Genomic DNA, 23,611 nt, shown 5'->3' with positions numbered 1-23,611 from the left:
GATACATATTTGTCATTTTACCATGAGCATCTTGTTGACTGTCCAAGCAAAGCTAGAGCCTTTTGTTCTCTGTCGTTATCTCACAAGCTGAACTGGGCTGCAAAGTTCATTACCGAGCACTTCCCTAAAAACTAAAGATGCGGTTGTTATGCCTTGTTGCACATGAGTACTGCTACAACTCTTTTGCTAGTACCCCATAGACAATGCACTGTGGGTTAATCTATATATTTGTAGCAGACGTGCTTGTAACCCATCAAACATTGCACTCTTAGATTATTATATATTTTGTATGTAATGTGAGGAAGTTCTAAAACCTGCTAATTATCTACATGTGTAATTTTTGTTTGGACAATGCATGTGCTTATCAAGATGTCATGCGTTTTGTACATGTGTTGCAGCTGTTGTGCATATTTGAAGGGGTAACCTCATCAGGTTAGGTAGGTGGTGATTGCAGCTCCCTTGTCCATCCTTGTTCATCCAACCAAATAAAAAATGGCTCGTCCCGTCCAACACATATCCATCAAACCGAATAGAAAAATGGCTTGTCCCATCCACCCAACCAAACAGACAATATAATATTCATATCCCGATACCCTTGGATATCTGTATCCAATTCACCCTTATCCACAAACCAAACGCATCTTTATAGGGTCTACTCTATTTGTTTTAAAATATATGTTTGTTTGAAATTTACCATATATCGAGCTTCATTAACTTCGTAGATGTTGATGTATTTTGCTGTAAAATTTATTAAGGTTAGAAAACTAAAAAAAATATTTAATTTGGGACAAAACTAAAAGGGCTTACATTTTAGAACTGAGAATAATAGCTAAGAAATCACAATGTTGTGCAACATTTGATACTAAACAGAACTCGACAATCATTTAAGGTCTCCCTTTCTATTTTTTCCCTTGTATACACTAGAAATGATGTAGTCTTTTAGTATTGGTTTTCAAAAGATCCATTGATGTTTGCAACGTGCACAAAAACCTGTGTAACAAATGTATTCGATTTCTCTAAAAGGAGCAAAATGGAACTTCGTTGTTCTGTAGGGACGTGTTTAGAATTATTTCCAAGATAAACGACTACACTTGATAGTCAAAGATAGTTTAATAATAATAAGGGGAAAAAAGAGGAAACGATTTCGAGGGGAAATCTCACCTGCGAGAGCGCGAACAAATTTCCGGCGATGTCGGCGGCGCCGGCTGCTAGCCCATGGTTACGGCCGTCTCCAACTGTGCGGCTCCGCGAAACGGCCTTCTTGGCCTGTAGCATCAGCTCCACCCCTACGCGGCTCTGCATCGGACGACGCTGCTCGGATAGAACTTTGTGAGGCCCCTTATCTCGCCTAAAATCTTCGATTTCTTGACCCAGTTGCTCGAGGTCACGCATGTGTTGACCGATAATGATTCTACTTCGTAGATTTGGTTGTGCCTTTTCCCCGTTCTCTCTTGCCCCTTCCAAGTTCGAATAGTATTGGGGAGTAATTTAGTGGTCGGATCAGCGATCTTGCCAGATATGGGATTGAGCTGTGCAGATAGCATTTTGTTTGTTGAATACACTACTTGTGTGGGTGACAGCCATCCGATGATCTTATTTAGTGTGACCTTAGTTATATGAAAACCTAGATGGGGTACTTTCATGATTGGGGCCTCGAGTTGGTAAACATGTGACCATAATGCCTATCATCAATTTCTAACATCTATTCAGTCGGCTCTAGTTTCAAATATCCATACTCCTGCCCAACCTTGAGTCCCTAACTCCCAACATATCCTCCAGATACGTGTAGTTTTTAATGAAGGATTTGATGAACATTGATCCTAGCAGAAAATGTCATGATTAATATTTTCATGAATGCAATCATGAAATGCATTGCACTAGAAATGAAGAACCATATGCTATTCTTAGAATGCCTAACATGTCATCTTCAGTGTAGGGATTCAAACTGCAGGTTCCAACTTGAGAAGATGCATGATTGCCCATGTTAAAAGTGGGGAGGCTGATGGATATCCGAAAACTGAGGATTTGGTGGACGAAGAAACTCTGCAGTCAAATTTAGACAGAGCAATCAAGGAAGAAGATTATGTCCGTGCTGCAAAGATCCGGGATGATCTGCGTATCCTCCATGAGGATGCTAAGGCTTCGCTCCTTGCAGCAAATGCACGGTTCTACAATGCCTTCAAGAATGGAGATATCGCTGCAATGTATTCTATCTGGTCTAAGGGTGACCATGTATATGTTATTCATCCTGCTGCAGGTCGGATATCCGGTTATGATGTGGTCATGCAAAGCTGGGAGATGGTTTGCAATGCAGATTATGAGTTTCCGCTGAATATTGATCTCAAGAATATAGACGTTCACATCCGTGGCAGCCTTGGTTATGTCACGTGCTTGGAAGTGGTGAAGACCAAAGGAAGAACTTGGGGAAAGCAAATCGCGACCAACATGTTTGAGAAGGTTGATGGCACATGGCTGATGTGTGTGCACCATGCTTCACGCATAGAAGAATGAAGTGCACACACACAGCCTGGATGGAAATTTTGTCAGGGAGATCACAATGTACAATTCTGAGAAATTTGTGTAGCTTCTGTTTTCAATGTGAATTTTGTTGTCGATGCCTTATTTTCATAGTTACTGGCATATTTTACCTGATGCAAGGATGGACCATGATTGAGTGCACTGGCTGTTTTACAATCATCTGATATTATGATGAAAATGGCTATGGCCTATGGTACTTGGCTTGCGAGAAACGCGGTCCACCATATCCAGTCTACTGGCCATGTTCGCTTGTCTTATCAGTCGTACTTTTTCAGCGAAGGAATATTATTTTTTTCTCACAACAAATCAGCAAACAGTATTTTTCAGCTTGTCTTTTCAGCGAATAGTAGCCAATTTGTCGTGCTTCTTGTGAATCGTGGAGTAAGGTTTGATGATGATGAGAACCGTCGTCAGAACACAGAAGTTTTTGGTGACACTTTTTTGACTGAAGTCATAATCTTCCAGATTGAGGGTGCTGAAGTTTTTTACTGGCGACTTTGATATTCCTCTGTGGCAGTTAAACTTGTTTACGATATCTTGTGACTGGTGTTATCTTGCTCGCTGTTACCTCGAGAAATCTTGGCACCAGAGTCGGTATTGGTTCAACCTGGACGAGTTGCCTTGATCCTGCGCTTAGATGTGTGCAACACCGTTCAAGTTTGAGTTACTCCTATTTTAATGATTTTGTATTAACAATGACTCCTGTACGCATCATGTTATCCTAGAACATTTTGCCGAGGAGAATAGGTCATCATCAAGGGGCAGAAAAGGAATTATCGGAACAAATAAAGGGCCGAAACGATCTACTAAAGCCTGAACACGAGGGGCATCAACTCCCACTCTTTCTGCGCCCCTTCGCCCCCTCCTTCCTCTCCAAGAAAAAGGAAGCGCGGCGAGCAACAACCTCCGCCGCCGCGCACCTACGCCAACGGACCACGCCGTCATATGAGTGGAGAACCCCGGGCCTCCCCCTCGGCGAGCACGGTAGGAGGAGACTAGAGCGGCAGCAACATCGACGGTGTGGGTGAGGAGGGGGCCCGATGATGCTCCCGCTGGTGAAGCTCGGCTCGCTCGCGTTCCGGACGCTGAGCAAGCCCATCGCGGCCCGCCTCAAGTACAACGCCGGCATCCACCCCAAGTTCCGCGGTCTCATCATCGGCCTCGCGCAGGTGATCGACGCTCCATCTCGTCTGGCATATTTTTCGTACTGCAATCTGTCCGCCGATGCTTGGTTTCGTTTCGATTTGCCATGGAGAAATTCCTCCTTGCAGTTCGTTTTTCTGTAAGTTGCAAGTTGAGGCTGCTTGAACGCTTGATCGTTTTTAGCCAGTACGGCTTCGATGATGCAGCGGGCGTTCCGAGATTCTTGATGTTTTTAGCGTGCCATAATGTTCGTGGAATGATTTGGCTTATTGCGTTTGATCTGATGAGAAATGCCTGCGGAATGGATCTCTACAATGTGCAATGCTGTCTGGGGTTCAGAATTCTGTCCCCATATTGGATGATATACTGCATTGATCTAAATCGTTTGTGATATAGTGAATTTATTAAGTATTAATCAATTATTTTCGGGTGCACAAGTTTCTGAAGTCCGTTCTACTTTTTTTAGTTCGTCTACTGCACAACCATGTGTTTATACCATTCCAATACATGAATTTTTTTGCACCATAAGATTAAGATCCAACAGCCTCTATCCTTCTTTTATCTCTAGCCTTCTTCTACCTTCAGACAATCATAAGATCACAGATCCACAGATCACATATCACATAAAACAATTTTTTTCTATGGAATGACAAATTACAAAGCGGTTGGTTCCATTGCCTGACCGTTCGTCATGGGTCGTCGCGTCGTGGGGCACCACCACCACCCAGCAGCTTCGGCGGTTCGGGTACGGCAGCGGAGGAGCTCGAGCGAGGAGGTGGAGCGCATCTCCGGCGAGGAGCTCCATGGCCTCCGACGACGGCGACAAGGACGTCCTCCTCTTCTAGTAGGTCCCACTCGACATGGAGGAGGGCCCGACGTAGATCTGGCGAGGAGCTCGAGCTCTAGTGAAGGAAGAGGACGGCAGCGGCCATGGCGTGCGCGCGCCGCGCACGAGCTCGAGCAGGGGCGGGGAGGTGCGGCTGCTGTGCGGAACGAACCGGGGCGGTGAAGGGAACGAACAGGAGGGCTTGCCTGACACGACCACGGCTTGGCAGATCTGACGGAAGCAGGCAAACCGAGGCAACGATCCGGTGGACAAAAATCCATGTGTTTTTTTATGCTAAAACACACGTGTGTTGTATAATATTTCTGTTTTTTTTTTTTTCTGAATGTTCGTACCAATAGGAATACCCTAATTGTGAGGACATTTCGGAATGATGCCTTAGGGATCAGTTTAGGTTTGCATCTATGTTTTTATGCTGTATCAGTATTGCCTGTCAGGTAACAATAGGCCCAATTTATTCACCCATACTTTGGGAGCATCATCAATGATACAGTCCTCACCAGAACACACACAAAAAGGAAAAAGTCTATTTAACCCCCAACCTTTCATACTTGGTCTACTTCACCCCCTCAACTATAAAACCATTTGTTTTACCCCCTGAACTTTCCAAAACCGTCATTTTTACCCCCTGAACTTTCCAAAACCGTCTGTTTTACCCCCTGAACTTTCCAAAACCGTCTATTTTACCCCCCGGGCGGTTTTCAACAGCGGTTTTGCTACAGTAACGGTGGATTTGAATTTCTTTTTTTTATTTTCGGTGAATCTTTGAAAAATCACAGTAAATCATAGAAAAATCATAAAATAAAAAATCTAATTTTGTTGGACTCCACATGAGTAGATCTACATAGTGAATATATAATACGGTATGCTTTAGTACAAAATTTTTACTGTAGCCTTAGATTAATTGGAAAATCTAATTTTGTCCGTAATTAATTGGAATAATTCATAGCTGCAGCTTCTATGGTCCAATTGTGGTGAAATTTTTATGGTACGCTAATTATTATATGCTTGAACTATAGTAAAAATTTCATACTCATTGGACTATGTATAACTTAGTTATAGATAAATTCTAATTAATTACAGACAAAATTGGATTTTCCAATTAATCTAAAGCTACAAAAAAAAATTGTACTAAAGCATACCGTATTATATGTTCACTGTGTAGATCTACTTATGTGGAGTCCAACAAAATTAGATTTTCCATTTTATGATTTTTCTGTGATTTACTATGATTTTTCAAAGATTCAGCGGAAATAAGAAAAAGACAAAACCCCCGCCACTGTAGCAAACCCGTTGTTACTGTAGCAAAACCTCTGTTACTGTAGCAAACCGCCGTCAAAAAACGCCTGGGGGTAGAATAGACGGTTTTGGAAAGTTCAGGGGGTAAATCAGACCGTTTCATAGTTGAGGGGGTTATGTAGACCAACCCCCATAGTTGAGGGGGTGGAGTAGACTTTTTCCCACACAAAAAGAAGTCCACAATAGTCCTTGTAAAATACTTCTGCAATGTTGATGATGTGGGCACATTGTCTGATGGAGGAAATGGCGTCTTGGATATAGAAATGTTGTTCAGCTCTTCTGAGTAAAATTTTCACAATGAGTTTTGCATTGTACAACAACTGAAAATGCAGCAGGTCAATAGCATTGCTCTGTTATCCTATTGCTGGCATGGCTATTTTCTTCGCATCTTACTGTATTGCTCTCTTACTGTAAACTGAATAGGTTCTGGTTCTGAACTAGCAAACATGGAATCACACTGCTCTGCACCGTACATTATGGGACAGCTGTAACTGACACATTTTATGGCATATAATTCCAGGCAAACCATCGGTTTACAACAAATATGCAGAGGCGAGTTTACGGACATGCGACTGACATTCACATTCGGCCCCTGAATGAGGAGAAAGCTATTCAAGCTGCTGCAGATCTTCTTGGGGAACTATTTGTTTTCTCGGCAAGTACTCTTGAGTTGCATTGTTCTGAATAGCATTGGTCTTTTTCAAAGTAAAATGAATAGAAAAGGATTAACGACGTTTTCTTTTCATGCATGATGAGAAACAAAATCCGATCATTCTAGAATATATTTTATTACTTTCACAATGACTCATCAGACCCTAGAAATGACTAGAGCTGACGTGAACTCACATAATTTCTCAGGTTGCTGGTGCTGCAATTATCTATGAGGTGCAAAGAAGTGCTAGGTCAGAAGCCAGAAAAGAGGAAGTCCGTAATCAGGAAATTGAGGTAAGATGACTGCCTCCAACTTTTCTCTAGGAATCATTAGTTCAATTGTTAATGAAAACATGACATTGGCACATTGCCAGGATATCTCTTGAACACAAAATGCAAGGCAGAATACAAATTTGATCTTAAAAATCGCTTCTGGTTCCTCTGTTCTTGATGGCAATTATGTTATGTGGTACATCTTCTCAGGCCTCTTCCATAATTATTCATGTCCAAATGACAGGCGATAAAGAAAAGGGAGGAGCAACTAGCCCAGGAAGTACAGCTCATGAAACAGAAGATTAGCGAGATGGAGTGGCAGTACTCGAAGTGGACTCTTCCCGGGTTTCGCGGCTTGGGCACTGCTCAGGCGGCAGCACAGCCTGCTGGTACTCAGCAGCCAACAGCTGCGTAATTGCTCTACTTCTGCAACTGTCGATAGCTCGCGGTCTGAACGGCCGACTGCAGACTGCCTCCGTTTCCCTTGCACTACTCAGTTACATAATTGATTCGACTGAAGTTACTGGCGAAAGGTTGAAGGTTACGTTGTGGATAATGAATAGTACTCGAGAGGAATTTGAACTGAATCGAAGTTGTTATCGGTTCATCAGATTGGCGACGTGACATTCAGTTTAAAGTTTTGACATGCCCAAGAAAAAATTCTTGGAGCTGAGATGATGTATCCTATCTGCATCTCGTGTCCGGCATATGCTTTGCTCTGCTTTACGGACTTCCCTTTTACTCCATTTGTAAAGGCAGGGCATATTAGGATTCAAAAAAGTGCAACATTCTAAATTTCTATCATTAATTAGTCAAAATGTGTGTGTCTAGTGCGCAAGAGATGCATCAATAAATCTGTATTTCAGGTCTTTCAGTAAGACATTGATCTTGCATTAACCGATAATAGTACTACTCAATTGTAAAAGGTATCGATGGTCTGAGCATAGGTTGAGAGACTACTCAAATCCTCATAAGGCTTATTTCGTTTGCAGGGAGTTGATTCCCAGCAGATGGGTCTCTTCAATAATTTATAATTTGTACTAGTTGGGGATTGTTCTAGGCCTGGAACGGCCAGTAATGGCCTAACCGAACGGCCCCTAAGCCTTATCTATACCTACTAATAAAAAGACAAAATTTTAGCCTTTTTTCGTCCACCCATTTTTTTTGATCCACCCCCCTCTAACTATGCGACAATGGAGGGTTTCTTCTGTCCTGATTTATATATATAGCCCGTGCTCAGACAAGTTAGAATATTGCTCTTGTCTAGCGCGATACAGAATCCGATTCCAAAACGTATTGGGTCAGAAACTAGACGTCTAGATTCATATGTTTTTTTAATATTTATATTGGAAATTAGAAAATGGGAAAAAAAAAGTGACGGATTGAAAACCAATCGGAAGTGACAGAACCAATGGGATGTGGAAAAAGAAGACTATGAAAAAACGAAACCTAATTAGATACTGTAAAGCAACGAAAGAAAATCAAACAGAAATCTTCTCTACGCTAATAAGAAAATAGAAAAACGGAATAGAGCGTGCACAAGAAAAAAAAATTCTGGAACCCCAAATCCCACGCCAGCCAGTAGTGACGTATTTGTCTAAATAAAAATAAGCCGCCGGTCAAAAAAACAGAAAAGAAAAGAAAAAAGACTAACCAAAAAACTCCCCAAAGATATCCTAGGTAACCTAGATAGTTAGGAATCTTAATCCCAGTAGATCTCTCCGATCATGAGTAAGTTGAATACGAATACTAATAAGCAAATAAAAAAGGATAAAATAGAAATCAAGAAGACTTTTTTATCAAGTCAGTTCGCCTCTGAATATTAAATCATGGAAAGTTTTTGTCCGACTATAAAGATGGACTCGCTTTCGTGGGTTGGCGTGGCCTATTTCGCCATGCCTCTTTTCCTTGAGGAACATGTACCCCGTAGCCTGTTATTATCGTCACAGACTCACATATGCATGGAGATGGTGTGGGTATGCGTGCAAAAAGATATGCGACCAATTTTTTTGCCCATGTCTTTTGTTTTTTCATTTTATTTGTATTTATGTAGAAAACAAATAATAAATATACTTATCTTTCGTTACTAAATAAATATTCCTATCACTAAGTTGTTGATATAGTTTTGATTATGAACAAAACTTATTTTTGTTAGAACCCAGATCAACCAATTATCCATTTAATCAAATAATGAGCAAATTTTGAACAAGCTATACATAAGTACCAGTGCAATCCTCAACATGGGTTGTAACTCAATATTAAACTCTGTCTACATATAAATATTATTATCAAATCTAAATTTACGGTGTGCCTTACAATGGGTGAAATGCTTCTATCAAAGTATTATTTTTGGATATAGATTTAATAGAATATTATCATATTATTTGTAATACTAATTGATATTATATATTTCGTGCTCATCAAAATGAATTATAAACTTTAAATTTTATGGAAAGAAAAAATATAAATGGATATGTAACATTTTTGTGATATCTTGTTTTTCTCCCGTTAAACACACGGACATGTTTGCTACGAAAAATAAATGGAGCTCTAAAGGTGAACGAGTTGGTCAACGCTCATGGAATGAAATCTGTGGCGTCATGGCGCTTTGGTATGCAGAACAGCAGGAGCGTGTCGAAAATGCACCAAGAAGCATCAAGTATCTCGATGCAAGTATAGATGCACTGTGACAGAAGAATTTCATCAGCAAAATCTTGCTCGTATCTGATATGATTATTTACCGCATTTCTACTGAAATGGAATGATAAACTGGAACCTGACATCAGCAGAGGGATTCAGTTTTTTTTTTCAAAAAAATAAAAAAAAATACTATCCTGATTTACAAACACACAGCCCTTCAGTTCCCGATGGACAAAATCTCAATAACATTAATCGAATTCTAGAACCACCTTGCCAGGAACCAACTTTTTCTCCTTGGCCGCATGAGCTTCTCTTACATAGCTGATGGGAAAGGTCTTCTCCACAGGTATCTGTAATTTCCCAGCTCCAGATAGCCTTTGGATCTCATGAAGCCCTTCGGCATCAGCTCTCATGTATGTCCACCAATACTCTGAAATTATTTGGATAGAGATATCAGAACATGTTTTATAAAATGCAATATGTAGTAGTAGCCAGTAACCTACATAGCCAAATTTGCTTCTGTATGAGCAGTGGCGGATGCACGATGCGGGATAAGGGGGGGCTAAAACAATGGAGATGTTGATTTGCATGAAGATTTAATAGTGAAATCAAGCTTTTGCTACAGTGATTAGGCTTGAAATCAAGACATTAGGGGGGGCTGGAGCCCCCCCTTTGGATCCGCCACTGTGTATGAGATATTACATTCCTAAACTTTGTGCCACCTATTGGGCAATACTCCAACAGAAGAGCTTTATACGAGATACATAAAAAAAAAATCATAAAATGCATACATAATTCCATTTCCTGGCTTTTTTTTTTGGGAATATCTAGATCCAACTGGTTCCGATGGAGCAACTACACCAATGGCCACTGCAGATATTCTCCATGTCCAGTTACTGGGTTTAAAACTTCAAAAAAAAAAATGACAGTTCACTGCTATGAACTTTGTGTATGTACTATTGTATATGCAAATTGAACCCATTATCCAGTAAGTTTGATGCATTGATTACAACAAATATGCCACAGAAGGTTGCTTTCAAATACTACACTAGCCAGCAGTGGAGTAGTATTCTTTCTTGGAAATCTTCTTATAGGAATCCTGCACCTAAAAGAGGGCCAGGCAGCGTGGCCACGTCGCCCGCTTTTCGAGGCCGTTCGATCAGACGCGCGGACGGTCCAGATCAGGCGAGCAGCAGTCATTTTGCCAAAAAAACCCTTATGTTTTTCGAAAATCAACCCGCGCTCCAGAGGCCCTCTCAGTATATTTTTCAAAAAACACCTCATATTATTTCGAAATCAACCCGCAATCTAGATCGGATGGGCTATGGGTTTTTTTTGCAAACAAGACCTTCTCTTTATCGAAAATCAACCCGCGCTCCAGAGACCTCTCAACAATTTTTGCGAAAACCTCCTCAGATTTTTCTCAAATCAACATTCAAGCCACCTTTGATTATATCTCTTTTAAAAAAAATTAGCTGAAACTTTAAAATTGCATAGTAAATCACAGAAAAATTGTAAATTAGAAAATCAAGTTGATCTGAAATCCTCACGAGTAGAACTATGCAGTGCATCCATAATATGGCATGTTTTAGTAAGAATTTTTTCATATAAACTTTTACCTATGCTTTTTAGGGGTAAATAAAATTATACCTTCATGATGATAAAGTCTCGAAAATACATAAAAATCATAAAGGGCGTACCCAGCGTAGAGAGCTCCCGCTCTGTGCGGGGTCTGGGGAAGGGTGTTAGTGGCAAGCCTTACCCTCGCCTGTGCAATGCGAGGAGATCGCGACTCGAACCCGGGACCTTCCGGTCACAGACGGTAAGACTCTACCGCTTGCACCAGGCCCGCCCTTCATAAAAATTGCTGAGCTTCTCATCACTACACCTATATTCTTATTGCCGCTGGCCTAATCGAAAGGGAAGGCGTGAACAATTTGGGAGATTAGACATAAGCTTCTAGCAAAAAACAGCTTAGTCTTGGGCCATTTGGTGACCAACAGCAATATGTCCATTCAGTAAAGTTGTGATCCTATATGGTTTAGGACCAGAAGAATTGATACGCACATACAAACTAATGCATGTATACAAATATACTGGAAATAGAAGCATTTTACCTATTCCATGAGAATAGCGATACTGCATCTGTTTCTTTAGTAAAGCAGCAGTAGCAGCAGGAAGCCCTACAGCCAATCCATACCTATCTGCTAGCGCAGCTGCTTCTCCCTATCACATTGCACGACACTATGATAATAAAAGATAGGTCAAAGACAAAAGAAGCACAAAAAGAGCCAAAATGCAGATTGATCACCTGAAGGGTCATATAGTGTCCACCTCTCCTAAGAACACTGATGCCAATTCTTTCAGTCTCAGGTACTCCTATGGTGTCTAAAACAGCATCAAACTTTCCTTTAACTGCTGCTTCAGTATCCTGTAAGGTAGGTTGTAAATAGAAGATAAACAAGATAGTGCTCAAGGCAAGGTGAATTTCTTGAGGGGAAAAATGCAATACAGATGAGGATAATTACTAGCCATTTATCCAATAGGTTAGAAGCTGGCACAAAATTCTAGTCCAGAAGAATAAGCGAAGATTTAGGTATCTTGTGTGTGGGGTGGGGTGGGGTGGGGTGTCTTCAGTTACATGTTTGCTCCATATAGTTATGCAATTCAAGCCAGCACAGAAAATTAATGGATTCCATGAGCATCCGTGGCATCCCGTACAAGTGCATATATCCTGGGCTTTCATCTTAATAAATGGACAAGACTAATGGATGCCAGGAGCATCCCCTATAAGTCTATATGTCTTGGATTCTGATCTCAACACACGAGAAACAAATAGTTACATTAGACCTAAGGGATAAAAAACAGATTAAGTGTCCGCAGAATCTCACATACCTGCGAGTATAATATTACAGGTTTGTCATGCAAATGGGAGGATCAAAAACAGTTTCTCCGGCTGGTGGCCATTAAAGTTTTGCCTAAAGACACAAAGAAGGGACTGAACAGTTTGATCATTTTGAGTGCCTGGGAGCTTTGAAAACATAGAAATCATTGTCTTTGAGGGAGGTAGCCCTTGTATTCAGTTGGTGCTCCAAAATGTGAGAGAGGAATGTGGTCTCTGGTGCTCTGCTGGAGCCCGAGGCCTCAGCAGATTGCTATCCTCTTCTTCTCTTGTATGGAGCTGAGTTGGGTTGTGTGTGTTTGCTGGTTTACCCAGGGGGGTTTTGGGGTGCTGTGTGGGGTTTTGGGATTGGTCCCTCGACCCTCCCTTTGTAATATACTGGTGGGGGGTCAGGATTGGTCTTTATACCTCTCCTTTGTAGCCCCCTTTTTTTTCTTCGTCTTAATGAAATGACATGCAGCTCTCCTGCATCGTTCGAGAAAAAAACAAAGAACAACAATTCAAAGCATGAAGCAGCTGTCCAGCTTCATAGAGGAAAGTGGCAAAAGAACTAGCCAGAGTTTCCTTCTACTCCATGAAGAATAATATAGCTTCAGCAATAAAAGAAGGCCATGAAGATCACATGCAGTGTATTGAGTATCATACAACTATCACATGGTCACTAATATAGAATGCACCATTTTCTATACTTCTGTGAAGGTAGACAAAGAATACCACTCGCTTCTGCAGCAAGGTTTCACAAGACAACAACTGCAAACAAAGGTTAGGCGGCTTGTGTATGCTGTTGCATGACAAACTAATCTCTCAAGATACGATGTTATTACTTTAAAAGATTGTATAAGGACAGGAGCACCAAAAGGCTACTTACCTCAGCAGTGTAATCAATAGCTTGTTCAGCACCAGCTCCTGTAACTCGTTCAATACTTTGGGTTCCACAGGTAGCAGAAACTCCACACCCAGCAGCCACCGCAAGTTGAACAGCAGCTAACCCAACCGCTCCTCCTCCACCAATCACAAGAACTCTTTGTCTGTAATTAAAATAAATGGCATTAAACTCAAGAAACAAAAAAGAATTCAATAAGCTTCCAATCAATCAGTAGCCTTACGCAGCTAATGACAAGCAAGAATGCATGTAAGCATATGCAGTAGCCTGATTAACAGATTGGTATTCAGATTAACCACAACCAGTAGCATTTTGCAGCTAATGACAAGCAAGCATGTATGTAAGCGTGCGCAGTTCACCTGACTAACAGATTGGTTTTCAGATTAACCACAGAAGTCAGTCAGGCATACAATAGAAGACAAAGGAAGAGAAGTGTGGCACAGTACATTACTACGGTAAACCCAAAATTATGCAAATTTCAACAGTATGGAACATTAACTTTTGCCAATGCCCAAATCCTATGCTTCTTGTCTGGTCGCTGCACAAGCACACTATGAGGACTCGCATCATTACAGGAAAAAAAAGGGAAGACCATGAAACTAGAAGTCGTGGACCAAATATACAACATAAAAATAAATTAGAAGAACTGATTGTATGCAACATCAACTAAAGCAGTAGAAGCAACTGAGTATCTGCCTATCAAATGGTGTATGTAATCAGACATACCCTTCAGAAATTCGAGCCGTACCATGTAAAGCACGCCATGCAGTCAAAGCAGCAAACGGGATTGCACTAGCCTCCTGCGATATACCAGGCTCAATTCAATTACAGAAAATCGCCATAAGTCGTAAGGTACCTATCACATGCAAGTAAGACTAAAATTTAAAAACATCTGAGTCTCCAGTCATGACGAAAATAGGTGTGATACTTTCCATTAATAAACAATGAACATGAATGACATTTTGGAACGTCCATTGCTCAGATCATAAGTCATGTGTCACCTATAGCTCTAGTGCCCTTCTTCAGCAAAAAATCTGAAGTACATCCTTGGAATAAATCAAGACTTATTGTGTGCAAGAGAAAACAGGGTCTCCCAAGTTCAGATTAGGCAATAAAACCATACTTGGCCTACAGAATCATCCATAATAGCAGACGGAAACTGATCCTAACATTATATTTCTTAAAAAGCTACTAGCACAGAAAGAGGGAAATCAATTTAATGACACCTACCACATGACTGAGTGTACATGGTTTGAGAGTAAGCTCGTCCAGTGACAGGATAGCATAGTCAGCATATGTCCCTCTGAGAGCAGTTGGATGCAACGAACCGAACACTTCTTGACCAATAGAAAATGACGATGCCGAAGTGCCTGTGGCTGCAACTTCACCGCTAATATCCCGACCAATGATCAGGGGTAGGAGTGGCTCGAATATGGAGCGCCCATAGCCAGATCGCATCTAAAAACAAGCAACACTTTAAGCATGCAGATCACAATGACAAACAGACTAACATAATCCTAAAGAATTTTCAATTTTTCATCACTCTAATAACACAGAAGAATACAAATTCTGCATGTACCCAAATTTACTAAATCATCAATCTTTTTTCCTCATTCATGTGCCTGGGTAGCACAATCTATCATGATATATTTCCCAATAAGTAGATAACACAACATTACTCATTTGGGGATAAAAAAAATTATGAAATTTCGCCCTCTATCATAATGAATTAATGAGTTTTCTTTCAAAGGACAGCGTTCAATGTTGTAGAGAATAAATCACAGTACATAGCGAAACATTGCAAGATAATTCATCACTCTAATTTTGCAGCGCCTAAACCAATTCGAATCCCCAAAATCCGAAGATTTTCATAAGACGCTTCCGTTTAAATCCAATGGAGGGAGGGGCATGGGTCCAAAATGGGGAGCTCACTCGTAGGTCCAGGGGATTGATAGAGACAGCACGTGCGCGTACGAGCACCTCCCGCGGCTTCAGATCGGGCACGGGCACGCCCTGCCTGACCTCCAGCACCTCCGGCCCACCGAAACGCGGCACCACCACGGCGCGGCAGCTCTTCTCCGACCCCGCCGCCGCGGTGGACGCGGGCCGCGCCCCGGCGACCCACCGGCGGGCCCTCACCGCCCTCCACCACATCGCGCTGTAGCCTCGTCCCCACGGAACGCTAGCGGCTGCACCTGCGACTCGCGAGCCGGGAGGCGGCGACGGCTGGCTCGGCGACGAGGGAGAGTGTGGGAAGGGGTTAAGTATATCGGTTTATGTGACAATGACATGTGGGGACAGGGGGTGGGGGCTCAACGTGTCCTCGAGCGAGCAGACGTGGCTCGAGCAGGGTGCGACCGTGCGAAGTGTCGCTGCGCGCCTGCGCGCCGAGCAGCGAGCGGGCGAGATGGGAGCGATGTGTCCAGGTTCTTAGCCAGGAGCCCAGGAGCGTGCCGTGTCGAGGTAAGGCGAGATCTCGTCCGTCCATTAACCCACAGTCCATAGAATCGGTAGAGCGGGAGCTATGACCAGACTGCGAGCCGCTCCGGTTTTGCTTAAGCATAGATCTGATTGATTCTGTGCATTAGACTATGTATCTAGACTTATTGTATATGCTTTTTTTACAACAACATAGTTTGTATATGTTTGGTTGTCTATAAAAGATCTGATGCAGTCTTGCACGGTGCTCAAAGCACGCTAAATGCATCATTAGCTAGTACGTTAGATTGTTTTCGTATTAGACATAGATTTGTATAAGTTGATAGGCACAAAAAAAATATATTTTCACATTCTCTACCTTTTCTAGAAACATGAGATTTCTAATAGAACATGTAAGATGACTATATACAATAAAACATAAACACAATTCTATAGAAATACCAAACACGAATGCACCGCACATGTTTATGTTGGCTTAGATCATAGTGCATATGGTCTAATGTAGGCTAACTATCATACAGACAACCAATCAAAACCCTATGTTTATGTAGGCTTAGATTTTATGTTGGTAGCACTTGGCTTGGGGCGAGATAGAGACCGAGGTGGGATATTCTATCTTATCTCAATGTTTAGTCCGAGGACACTGAGCACAAAATCATCCCCAGAAGATAACTGAAAGTGCATTTGCCCCCTATGTGGGTTTTGGTGTATTAATGACATCCAAATTAGGGACTAATGTGATCTTAATGAGATATGTTGCAGCTATTAGTTCCATGAAAGATTCAAAGAGTTGATAAAGATGAAATGGTATCCCTTCAATTCTTGAAGTTGTAAAGGCGGACGAATTCTAAACGATCTCCAAAGGTTTTAATTTTGTTTTTGAGTTTAGGATCCGCCGCACTATAAAGAGGGATGCAAGTTTAGTTGGTCTGAGGAAGATAGAGTGCTCAAGCATTTAAATAAAATCAAAAGAGAGTCACTCTAGCACTTCACGAGCACATAGAATTATTTTCTGTGACTTTCGGTGTCGGAAGTCCCGACGTAAGTCGGAACTCCCGACAGTCGGAAGTCCCGACCTAGGCCAGGAGTCCCGGCACCTGTGCTTCTGACTGCTCGCTGTCTGTGCACGTCGGAAGTCCCGACGTTCGCCGGGAGTTCCGACCGTCGGAAGTCCCGACGTTCGCCGGGAGTTCCGACACTGACCTGACCCAAGCCGGGAGTCCCGGCCTCAGCAGTGCTGGCTGTTTGATTAACTGTGCACGTCGGAAGTCCCGACGATCGTCGGGAGTTTCGACCGTCGGAAGTCCCGACGTTTGCCGGGAGTTCCGACACTGACTTTCACCCGTGGACTTCTGACTCTTTGTGAACAGTGTTTTCTGTTGCAGTCGGAACTCCCGGGATCTGCGTCGGGACTTCCGACGTAGATCTGAACGGTTGGATTTTCACTTGGAGTATAAATACTCCTCTCTTCACTTCTAACCGTTACGGACTCATTTCACAGTTGACTCACTTCGTGCTGAACAGCTCCCAAGCAACAAAAGCACCCCTCTCCTTCCCCCTTTGCTCCAATCTTCGATTCCCTTAGTTTTTGAGTAAAAGGAGAGTGGATTAAGTGAGAGCATCACTTTGGAAAGCTTGAGCACTTGATTTCTTCGTCAAGCCGGTTGTTTTTGCGTCTATTACTCTTGGGGCTTTGCCCCTAGCCGGCTAGGCGTTGCCCTAGAGCTTCCATCTTGTGAAAGAGCCTTGGGAAGTTTGTATCACCCTTCGATTTCTTAGTGGAAAGCTCAAGTGACCTTGGTGGTCGCTTTGAGAGAGGCAAGGAGGTGGAAAAGACTCCGACCTTAGTGGTCACCTCAACAACGAGGACGTAGGAGCTCCTTTGTGGGGTTGCCGAACCTCGGGATAAATCCTTGTGTCCCGCGTGCTTGTTGTTGTTGTGATTGCTTGTGATTACTTGTTTGTGTTTGTCTCCTTGTCTCCAAAATCTCCATTTTAGGGTTTGGACTCGATCTACGGTTTGGAGGCTTTACGGCGTCAAGGGAGTGACCCAACATCTTCACCAAACCACTAGGAAGTGAGGTTGTAAGTTTATTTATCCGCAAAGTTAAATTTGGCACTGCTTTTGTAGTTCACGTAGGCGTCGGAACTGCTGACGTTTGCGCCGGAACTTCTGACAACGTCGGGAGTTCCGACCCAAACGTCGGGACTTCCGACAGTGGCTGACAGATTTGAACTTAGCATTTGCAGTAAATTTTTAGATACGCCTATTCACCCCCCCTCTAGGCATTATTAGATCCTTTCAATTGGTATCAGAGCGAGGTCTTCTCTTTGCGTTTCACCACGTGAGAAGAAACAATGTCGGAGACCGACAAGATGCAAGCCGTAGCCGTCGAAATGGCCAAGAAGATAGCTGAAGAGTTGATGAGTACTCAAGTCAAGCTCTTTCAAGATGAAATGAAAAAGATGCAAGATGAGATGAGCAAGTTGAAGGAAGAATTGAGCAAGAAGGTTGATGATGCAATAAGTGGCAAGAATGATATTAGTGACAAGAACGAAGCAAACAAAGATGCCGCTAGTGATATTGGAGCCGATGAGCATGCTCATGGAAAAGGAATATATTCACACATGAGTTTTGACTATGGACAAATCATGAAAAATTCAACACTCCATACTCCGTCCGTCAATATTGGCAAGCCACCTCACTTTGATGGAACAAGATACACCGATTGGTCTTACAAGATGAAGATGCATCTAATAGCCGCAAGACTTTGGGAAGTTGTGGATGTTGGTGTGATGATTCCTACCGATGAAGATAGAGAGATAACTCCGGAAGAAGTGCACAACCTTCATCAAAATGCACAAGCCGTAGCATTGCTTGTGTCAAGCTTAGCTCCGGATGAGTTTAGAAAAGTAAATGGAATGGAAAGTGCAAAGCAAATTTGGGATACTTTGAAAGTATCATTTGAAGGAGATATAAGTGTGAGGAAAGGCAACATAGAGTTACTTCATGGTGAATTGGAAAGATTTGTATTCTTGCAAAATGAAACGACACAATCCATGTTTGATAGGCTCATGGCATTGGTCAACCGCATAAGAGCTCTTGGTAGCAACGAATGGGATGACAACAAAGTTGCTAGAAAGATGTTGAGAACCTATAGAGCCAAGAACAACATGCTAGCGTCCGTGATCATGGAAAGGCCCGGTTATGATGAGATGACACCTCAAGAAGTTCTTTCAAAGCTCAAGCATCATGAGTGTCTAGATGAAGATGCAATCAATGCTCACAATCAAAATCCTAATGCAATGGGATTCAACAAGAGTGTCGCCCTTAAAGCAACTCAACAACATGAAGGTCAAGTTTCAAGTCAAGAAAAGAAGAAGAAAGTGAAGGATGATTCCTCAAGTGGAGAAGAAGATTCCGATGCGGAGGTTGCATTTGTGATTAGAAATCTTAGAAAGTTTATGAAGAAGAAAAGCAATCGCAAGACCTATGGTGATGGTAAGAGAAGGTTCAAAAAGAGATTTTGCTATGGATGTGGTCAAGTTGGTCACTTCATAGCCGATTGTCCTAATGAGAAAAAGAAGCACAAGCATGACAAGGATGAAGATAAGAAGAACAAAAGCAAGAAGAGAGGTGAAGCTCATATTGGGGAAGAATGGGAGTCAAGTGATAGTAACTCAAGTGATGATGAGAAGAAGAAGAAGGGAGCCACAAACATCACCATCCACCACTCTTCTTCACCGACCATGATCCTCCCCTACTCAACTTCACCACCAAAGCTCTTCGCCAACCTATCTTCATCACCAAGGCTCTTCTCCAACCTCATCGACAACGACTACTACACTCCAACTTGTCTCATGGCAAAAGGGGAGAAGGTACATACTACACCCGTTTCCTCTAGTGATGAGTATGATAGTTGTGATGATAACATAGAAGAAATTGAAGCAACCATGATAAAGAAATTTGGTAAAAAGGCATTCACTAAAATAAAAATGCTAATGAAGAAATTAGAGAAGAGGGATAGATGCTTAGAGTTGCAAGGAGATATAATTACTCAAGAGAGAGAGAAAAACCTTGCACTTGAAGCATCTATCGCCGAGGAAAAGATGAAGGTTGAGAAGTTAATCGTTGAATTGTCTTTAGCCAATGACTCAATTGGGAAATTGACTAAGGAACATTCCACGGTTAATGATCAAATAGCTAGCCTTAAGAATGAAAAGAGTATAACTCAAGAAAGCCTCACAAGCTTGAAAGAAAAATATCAAAATCTTGAGCTAAACTATAGTACTCTTTGGGCTAGCACTTCAACTTCTCCTAAGGCAACCGAAGTCTCTAATGTCTCCACTAGTGATGGTTGTAAAAGATGCTATAAAATTGATGTAAATGCATATGCAACTAACCTTGTTGAGTTAGAAAAGAAAAACAAGGAGATTCATAGGTTGGAGATGATATTGAAGAATGAGTGTAAGTGTCAAGAGCAATCTAACAAGACTATATACAAGTCATCAAGGCACCCATCAATCAAGGAAGGCATTGGATACAATAGGTATGATGGAAAGGCAAATGGAAGAAATATAATAAATGGTGTGCCTTGTGTGAATTTCAACAAGGGCGTTGCTCTTGATGAGCTTATATGCAAGGCCAACAACAAGGTATACATTCCAAAGTTTCAACCTACAAATACCAAGACAATCAAGACAAAGCAATCCGATGTCCTCAAGCCACAAGCACCACTTCCACGGTGCTATGCTAGTGACTATATGTGTTGTTGGGGCAAGGATGGCAAGATTGTGGTTAAGTATGTTGGTGCCCAAAAGAGAAAGGAAATTATGAGGAGTGTTTGGGTGCCCAAGTTTTATGTGACTAACCCCTTAGGACCCAAATCTTTTTGGGTACCTAAAACAAAAGCATAATTTGTTTTTGTAGGAATATTCCTCCGGTGGAACAAGTTGGGTGTTGGATAGTGGATGCACCAATCATATGACCGGAGAGAAGGACATGTTCACATCATTTCAACCAAGTCATGATCAAAGTGGAAATATTGTGTTTGGTGACAATGGAAAAGGTGAAGTACTCGGTTTGGGTAAAATTGCAATATCAAATGATAATTCCATTTCCAATGTCTTACTTGTGAATTCGTTGAGATACAATTTGTTGTCCGTTTCACAACTTTGTGAGATGGGTTACAATTGTCTCTTTACGGATAAGGGTGTGGAAGTCTATAGAAGGGAGGATTCCTCTATTGCATTTACGGGTCATTTAAAGGGGAAACTCTATCTAGTTGATTTCACATCAAATAGAGTAAATCCCGAGACTTGTTTAATGGCAAAATCTAGCATGGGTTGGTTATGGCATCGCCGACTTGCCCATGTTGGGATGAGGAACTTGGCCAAACTTCAAAAAGGCGAACACATCCTTGGACTAACAAATGTTTCTTTTGAGAAAGATAGGATTTGTAGCGCATGCCAAGCGGGAAAACAAGTTGGAGCTAAACATCCCGCCAAGAATGTTGTGACAACCGAAAGGCCATTGGAATTGCTTCACATGGACATATTTGGACCCGTCGCTTATATAAGCATTGGTGGTAACAAATATGGTTTTGTAATTGTTGATGATTATTCTCGTTTCACTTGGGTATTCTTTTTGCGTGAAAAGAGTGAAGTCCAAGGAATCTTCAAGAAGTTTGCTAAAAGAGCCCAAAATGAGTTTGATGTCAAAATCAAGAGAGTTAGAAGTGACAACGGGACGGAGTTCAAGAACACCAACATTGAAGAGTTTCTTGATGTAGAAGGAGTCAAGCATGAGTTTTCGGTTCCATACACTCCACAACAAAATGGTGTTGTGGAGAGGAAGAACCGAACGCTCATAGAAGCCGCAAGAGCAATGTTGGGTGAGTACAAGACCCCAACTAATTATTGGGCGGAAGCGGTCAACATGGCATGTCATGCCATCAACCGCTTATATCTTCACAAGATAAGAGAAAAGACCGCCTACGAACTTCTAACCGGTAAAAAGCCTAAGGTGCACTACTTTAGAGTTTTTGGATCCAAGTGTTTCATACTTAACAAGAAATCCAAAAGTTCTAAGTTTGCACCAAAGGTTGATGAAGGTTTCATGCTTGGTTATGGTACTAACGAACATGGATATCGTGTTTTCAATAAAACCACCGGTTTGATTGAAATAGCGGTAGACGTGACTTTTGATGAAACCGACGGCTCTCAAAAAGAGCAAGTCAATGTTGAGAATGTAGGTAATAAGGAAGCCTCACATGAAGCAATCAAGAAGCTTGCTATTGGTGAAGTGAAGCCCGTTGAAGACGAAGATGAAGACCATGTTGTGCGTAATGATCTTGATCCAACCATTCATCATGTTTCATCAAATGAACATGGTGAAGCCTCCGCAACAAGAAATAATCAAGATGGGAGATCAAATGAAGCACAAGGTCAATCTCATGAAGATGGTGTCAACAATGAGCGAGCTCAACCACAACTCAACAATGAAGAAAGAAGTGAAGTCAACCCTCCGCAAGCTCATGATTGTGATCTTCCAATCAATCATGACTGTGATGATGATGATGATGATGGCCCTATCCAAAGATCAACTCAAGTGCCACATCCTAGAGTGCATCAATCCATTCAACGGGATCATCCCGTTGATAACATATTGGGGAGCATTCGACGAGGGGTAACTACACGTTCCCATTTAGCAAGTTTTTGTGAATATTACTCGTTTGTTTCTCCTTTGGAACCTCGTAGGGTGGAAGAGGCACTTGATGATCCGGATTGGATGATAGCCATGCAAGAGGAGTTAAATAACTTCACTCGGAATGAAGTCTGGTCCTTGGTGGAAAGACCCAAGCAAAATGTGATTGGAACCAAGTGGGTTTTCCGCAACAAGCAAGATGAGCATGGCGTGGTAACAAGGAACAAGGCAAGGTTGGTGGCTCAAGGATTCACTCAAATTGAAGGCTTGGATTTTGGGGAGACCTATGCACCGGTGGCTAGGCTAGAATCAATTCGTATTCTACTTGCCTATGCCGCCCATCATGATTTCAAGTTATATCAAATGGACGTGAAGAGCGCATTCCTCAATGGCCCCCTATCCGAGTTGGTGTATGTGGAGCAACCACCGGGCTTTGAAGACCCCAAGTATCCAAACCACGTCTACAAGCTCGACAAGGCGCTCTATGGGCTCAAACAAGCCCCTAGAGCTTGGTATGATTGCTTAAAGGATTTCCTACTCAAATAAGGTTTTGAGATAGGAAAGGCCGATGCTACTTTGTTTACTCGCAAAGTCAATAATGATATCTTTGTTTGCCAAATATATGTCGATGACATAATATTTGGTAGTACTAATGTGGCTTTTTGTGAGGAATTTAGTAGGATTATGACAAATAGGTTCGAGATGTCCATGATGGGAGAGTTGAAGTTCTTTCTTGGATTTCAAATCAAGCAACTCAAGGATGGCACGTTCATAAGTCAAACCAAGTACACCAATGACATGTTGAACAAGTTTAACTTGGACAAGGCCAAGCCCATCAAGACACCCATGCCAACCAATGGACATCTTGATCTTGATCAAGGAGGAAAGGATGTTGATCAAAAGGTATATCGCTCCATGATTGGATCACTCCTTTACCTTTGTGCATCTAGGCCCGATATTATGCTTAGCGTGTGCATGTGTGCAAGATTTCAAGCTAATCCGAAAGAATGTCATTTGATGGCCGTTAAGAGAATTTTTCGGTATTTAGTGCACACTCCTAATCTTGGCTTGTGGTATCCTAAGGGCTCCACTTTTGAGTTACTTGGCTATTCCGATTCGGATTATGCCGGTTGCAAAGTAACCCGAAAGAGTACTACCGGAACTTGCCAATTTATTGGTCGTTCCTTGGTGTCTTGGAGCTCTAAGAAGCAAAATTCCGTTGCTTTGTCCACCGCCGAAGCCGAGTATGTGGCGGCCGGCGCTTGCTGTGCCTAACTACTTTGGATGAAGCAA

General features: G+C 42.1%; 3 protein-coding genes across 3 annotated transcripts; 2 read left to right on the top strand and 1 right to left on the bottom strand.

Moving 5' to 3' along the window:
• Positions 1-1,124: 1,124 nt before the first annotated feature.
• Positions 1,125-2,667, top strand: LOC136459024 (uncharacterized). Its single transcript, XM_066458923.1, has 2 exons — positions 1,125-1,329; positions 1,932-2,667. The coding sequence occupies exons 1-2, from the start codon at positions 1,190-1,192 to the stop codon at positions 2,509-2,511; spliced, it is 720 nt and encodes a 239-aa protein (XP_066315020.1). The 5' UTR covers positions 1,125-1,189; the 3' UTR covers positions 2,512-2,667.
• Positions 2,668-2,917: 250 nt separating this feature from the next.
• On the top strand, positions 2,918-7,528 carry LOC136459025 (OPA3-like protein). The gene is made up of 4 exons (XM_066458924.1): positions 2,918-3,707; positions 6,345-6,479; positions 6,683-6,769; positions 6,993-7,528. Exons 1-4 carry the CDS (start codon positions 3,579-3,581, stop codon positions 7,161-7,163), a joined length of 522 nt encoding a protein of 173 aa, XP_066315021.1. The 5' UTR covers positions 2,918-3,578; the 3' UTR covers positions 7,164-7,528.
• A 1,918-nt stretch (positions 7,529-9,446) lies between these two features.
• LOC136459023 (uncharacterized) lies at positions 9,447-15,429 on the bottom strand. The gene is made up of 7 exons (XM_066458922.1): positions 15,106-15,429; positions 14,404-14,631; positions 13,900-13,973; positions 13,159-13,318; positions 11,700-11,819; positions 11,506-11,614; positions 9,447-9,818 (listed from the first exon to the last, which is right to left on the bottom strand). Exons 1-7 carry the CDS (start codon positions 15,325-15,327, stop codon positions 9,637-9,639), a joined length of 1,095 nt encoding a protein of 364 aa, XP_066315019.1. The 5' UTR covers positions 15,328-15,429; the 3' UTR covers positions 9,447-9,636.
• Between the last annotated feature and the right edge of the window lie 8,182 nt (positions 15,430-23,611).

This window comes from Miscanthus floridulus, chromosome 6 (assembly GCF_019320115.1).
Source record: "Miscanthus floridulus cultivar M001 chromosome 6, ASM1932011v1, whole genome shotgun sequence".
NCBI lineage: Eukaryota > Viridiplantae > Streptophyta > Magnoliopsida > Poales > Poaceae > Miscanthus > Miscanthus floridulus.
The sequence above is the reverse complement of the archived record's forward strand: the minus strand, read 5'-3'. Positions and strand labels throughout refer to the sequence as shown.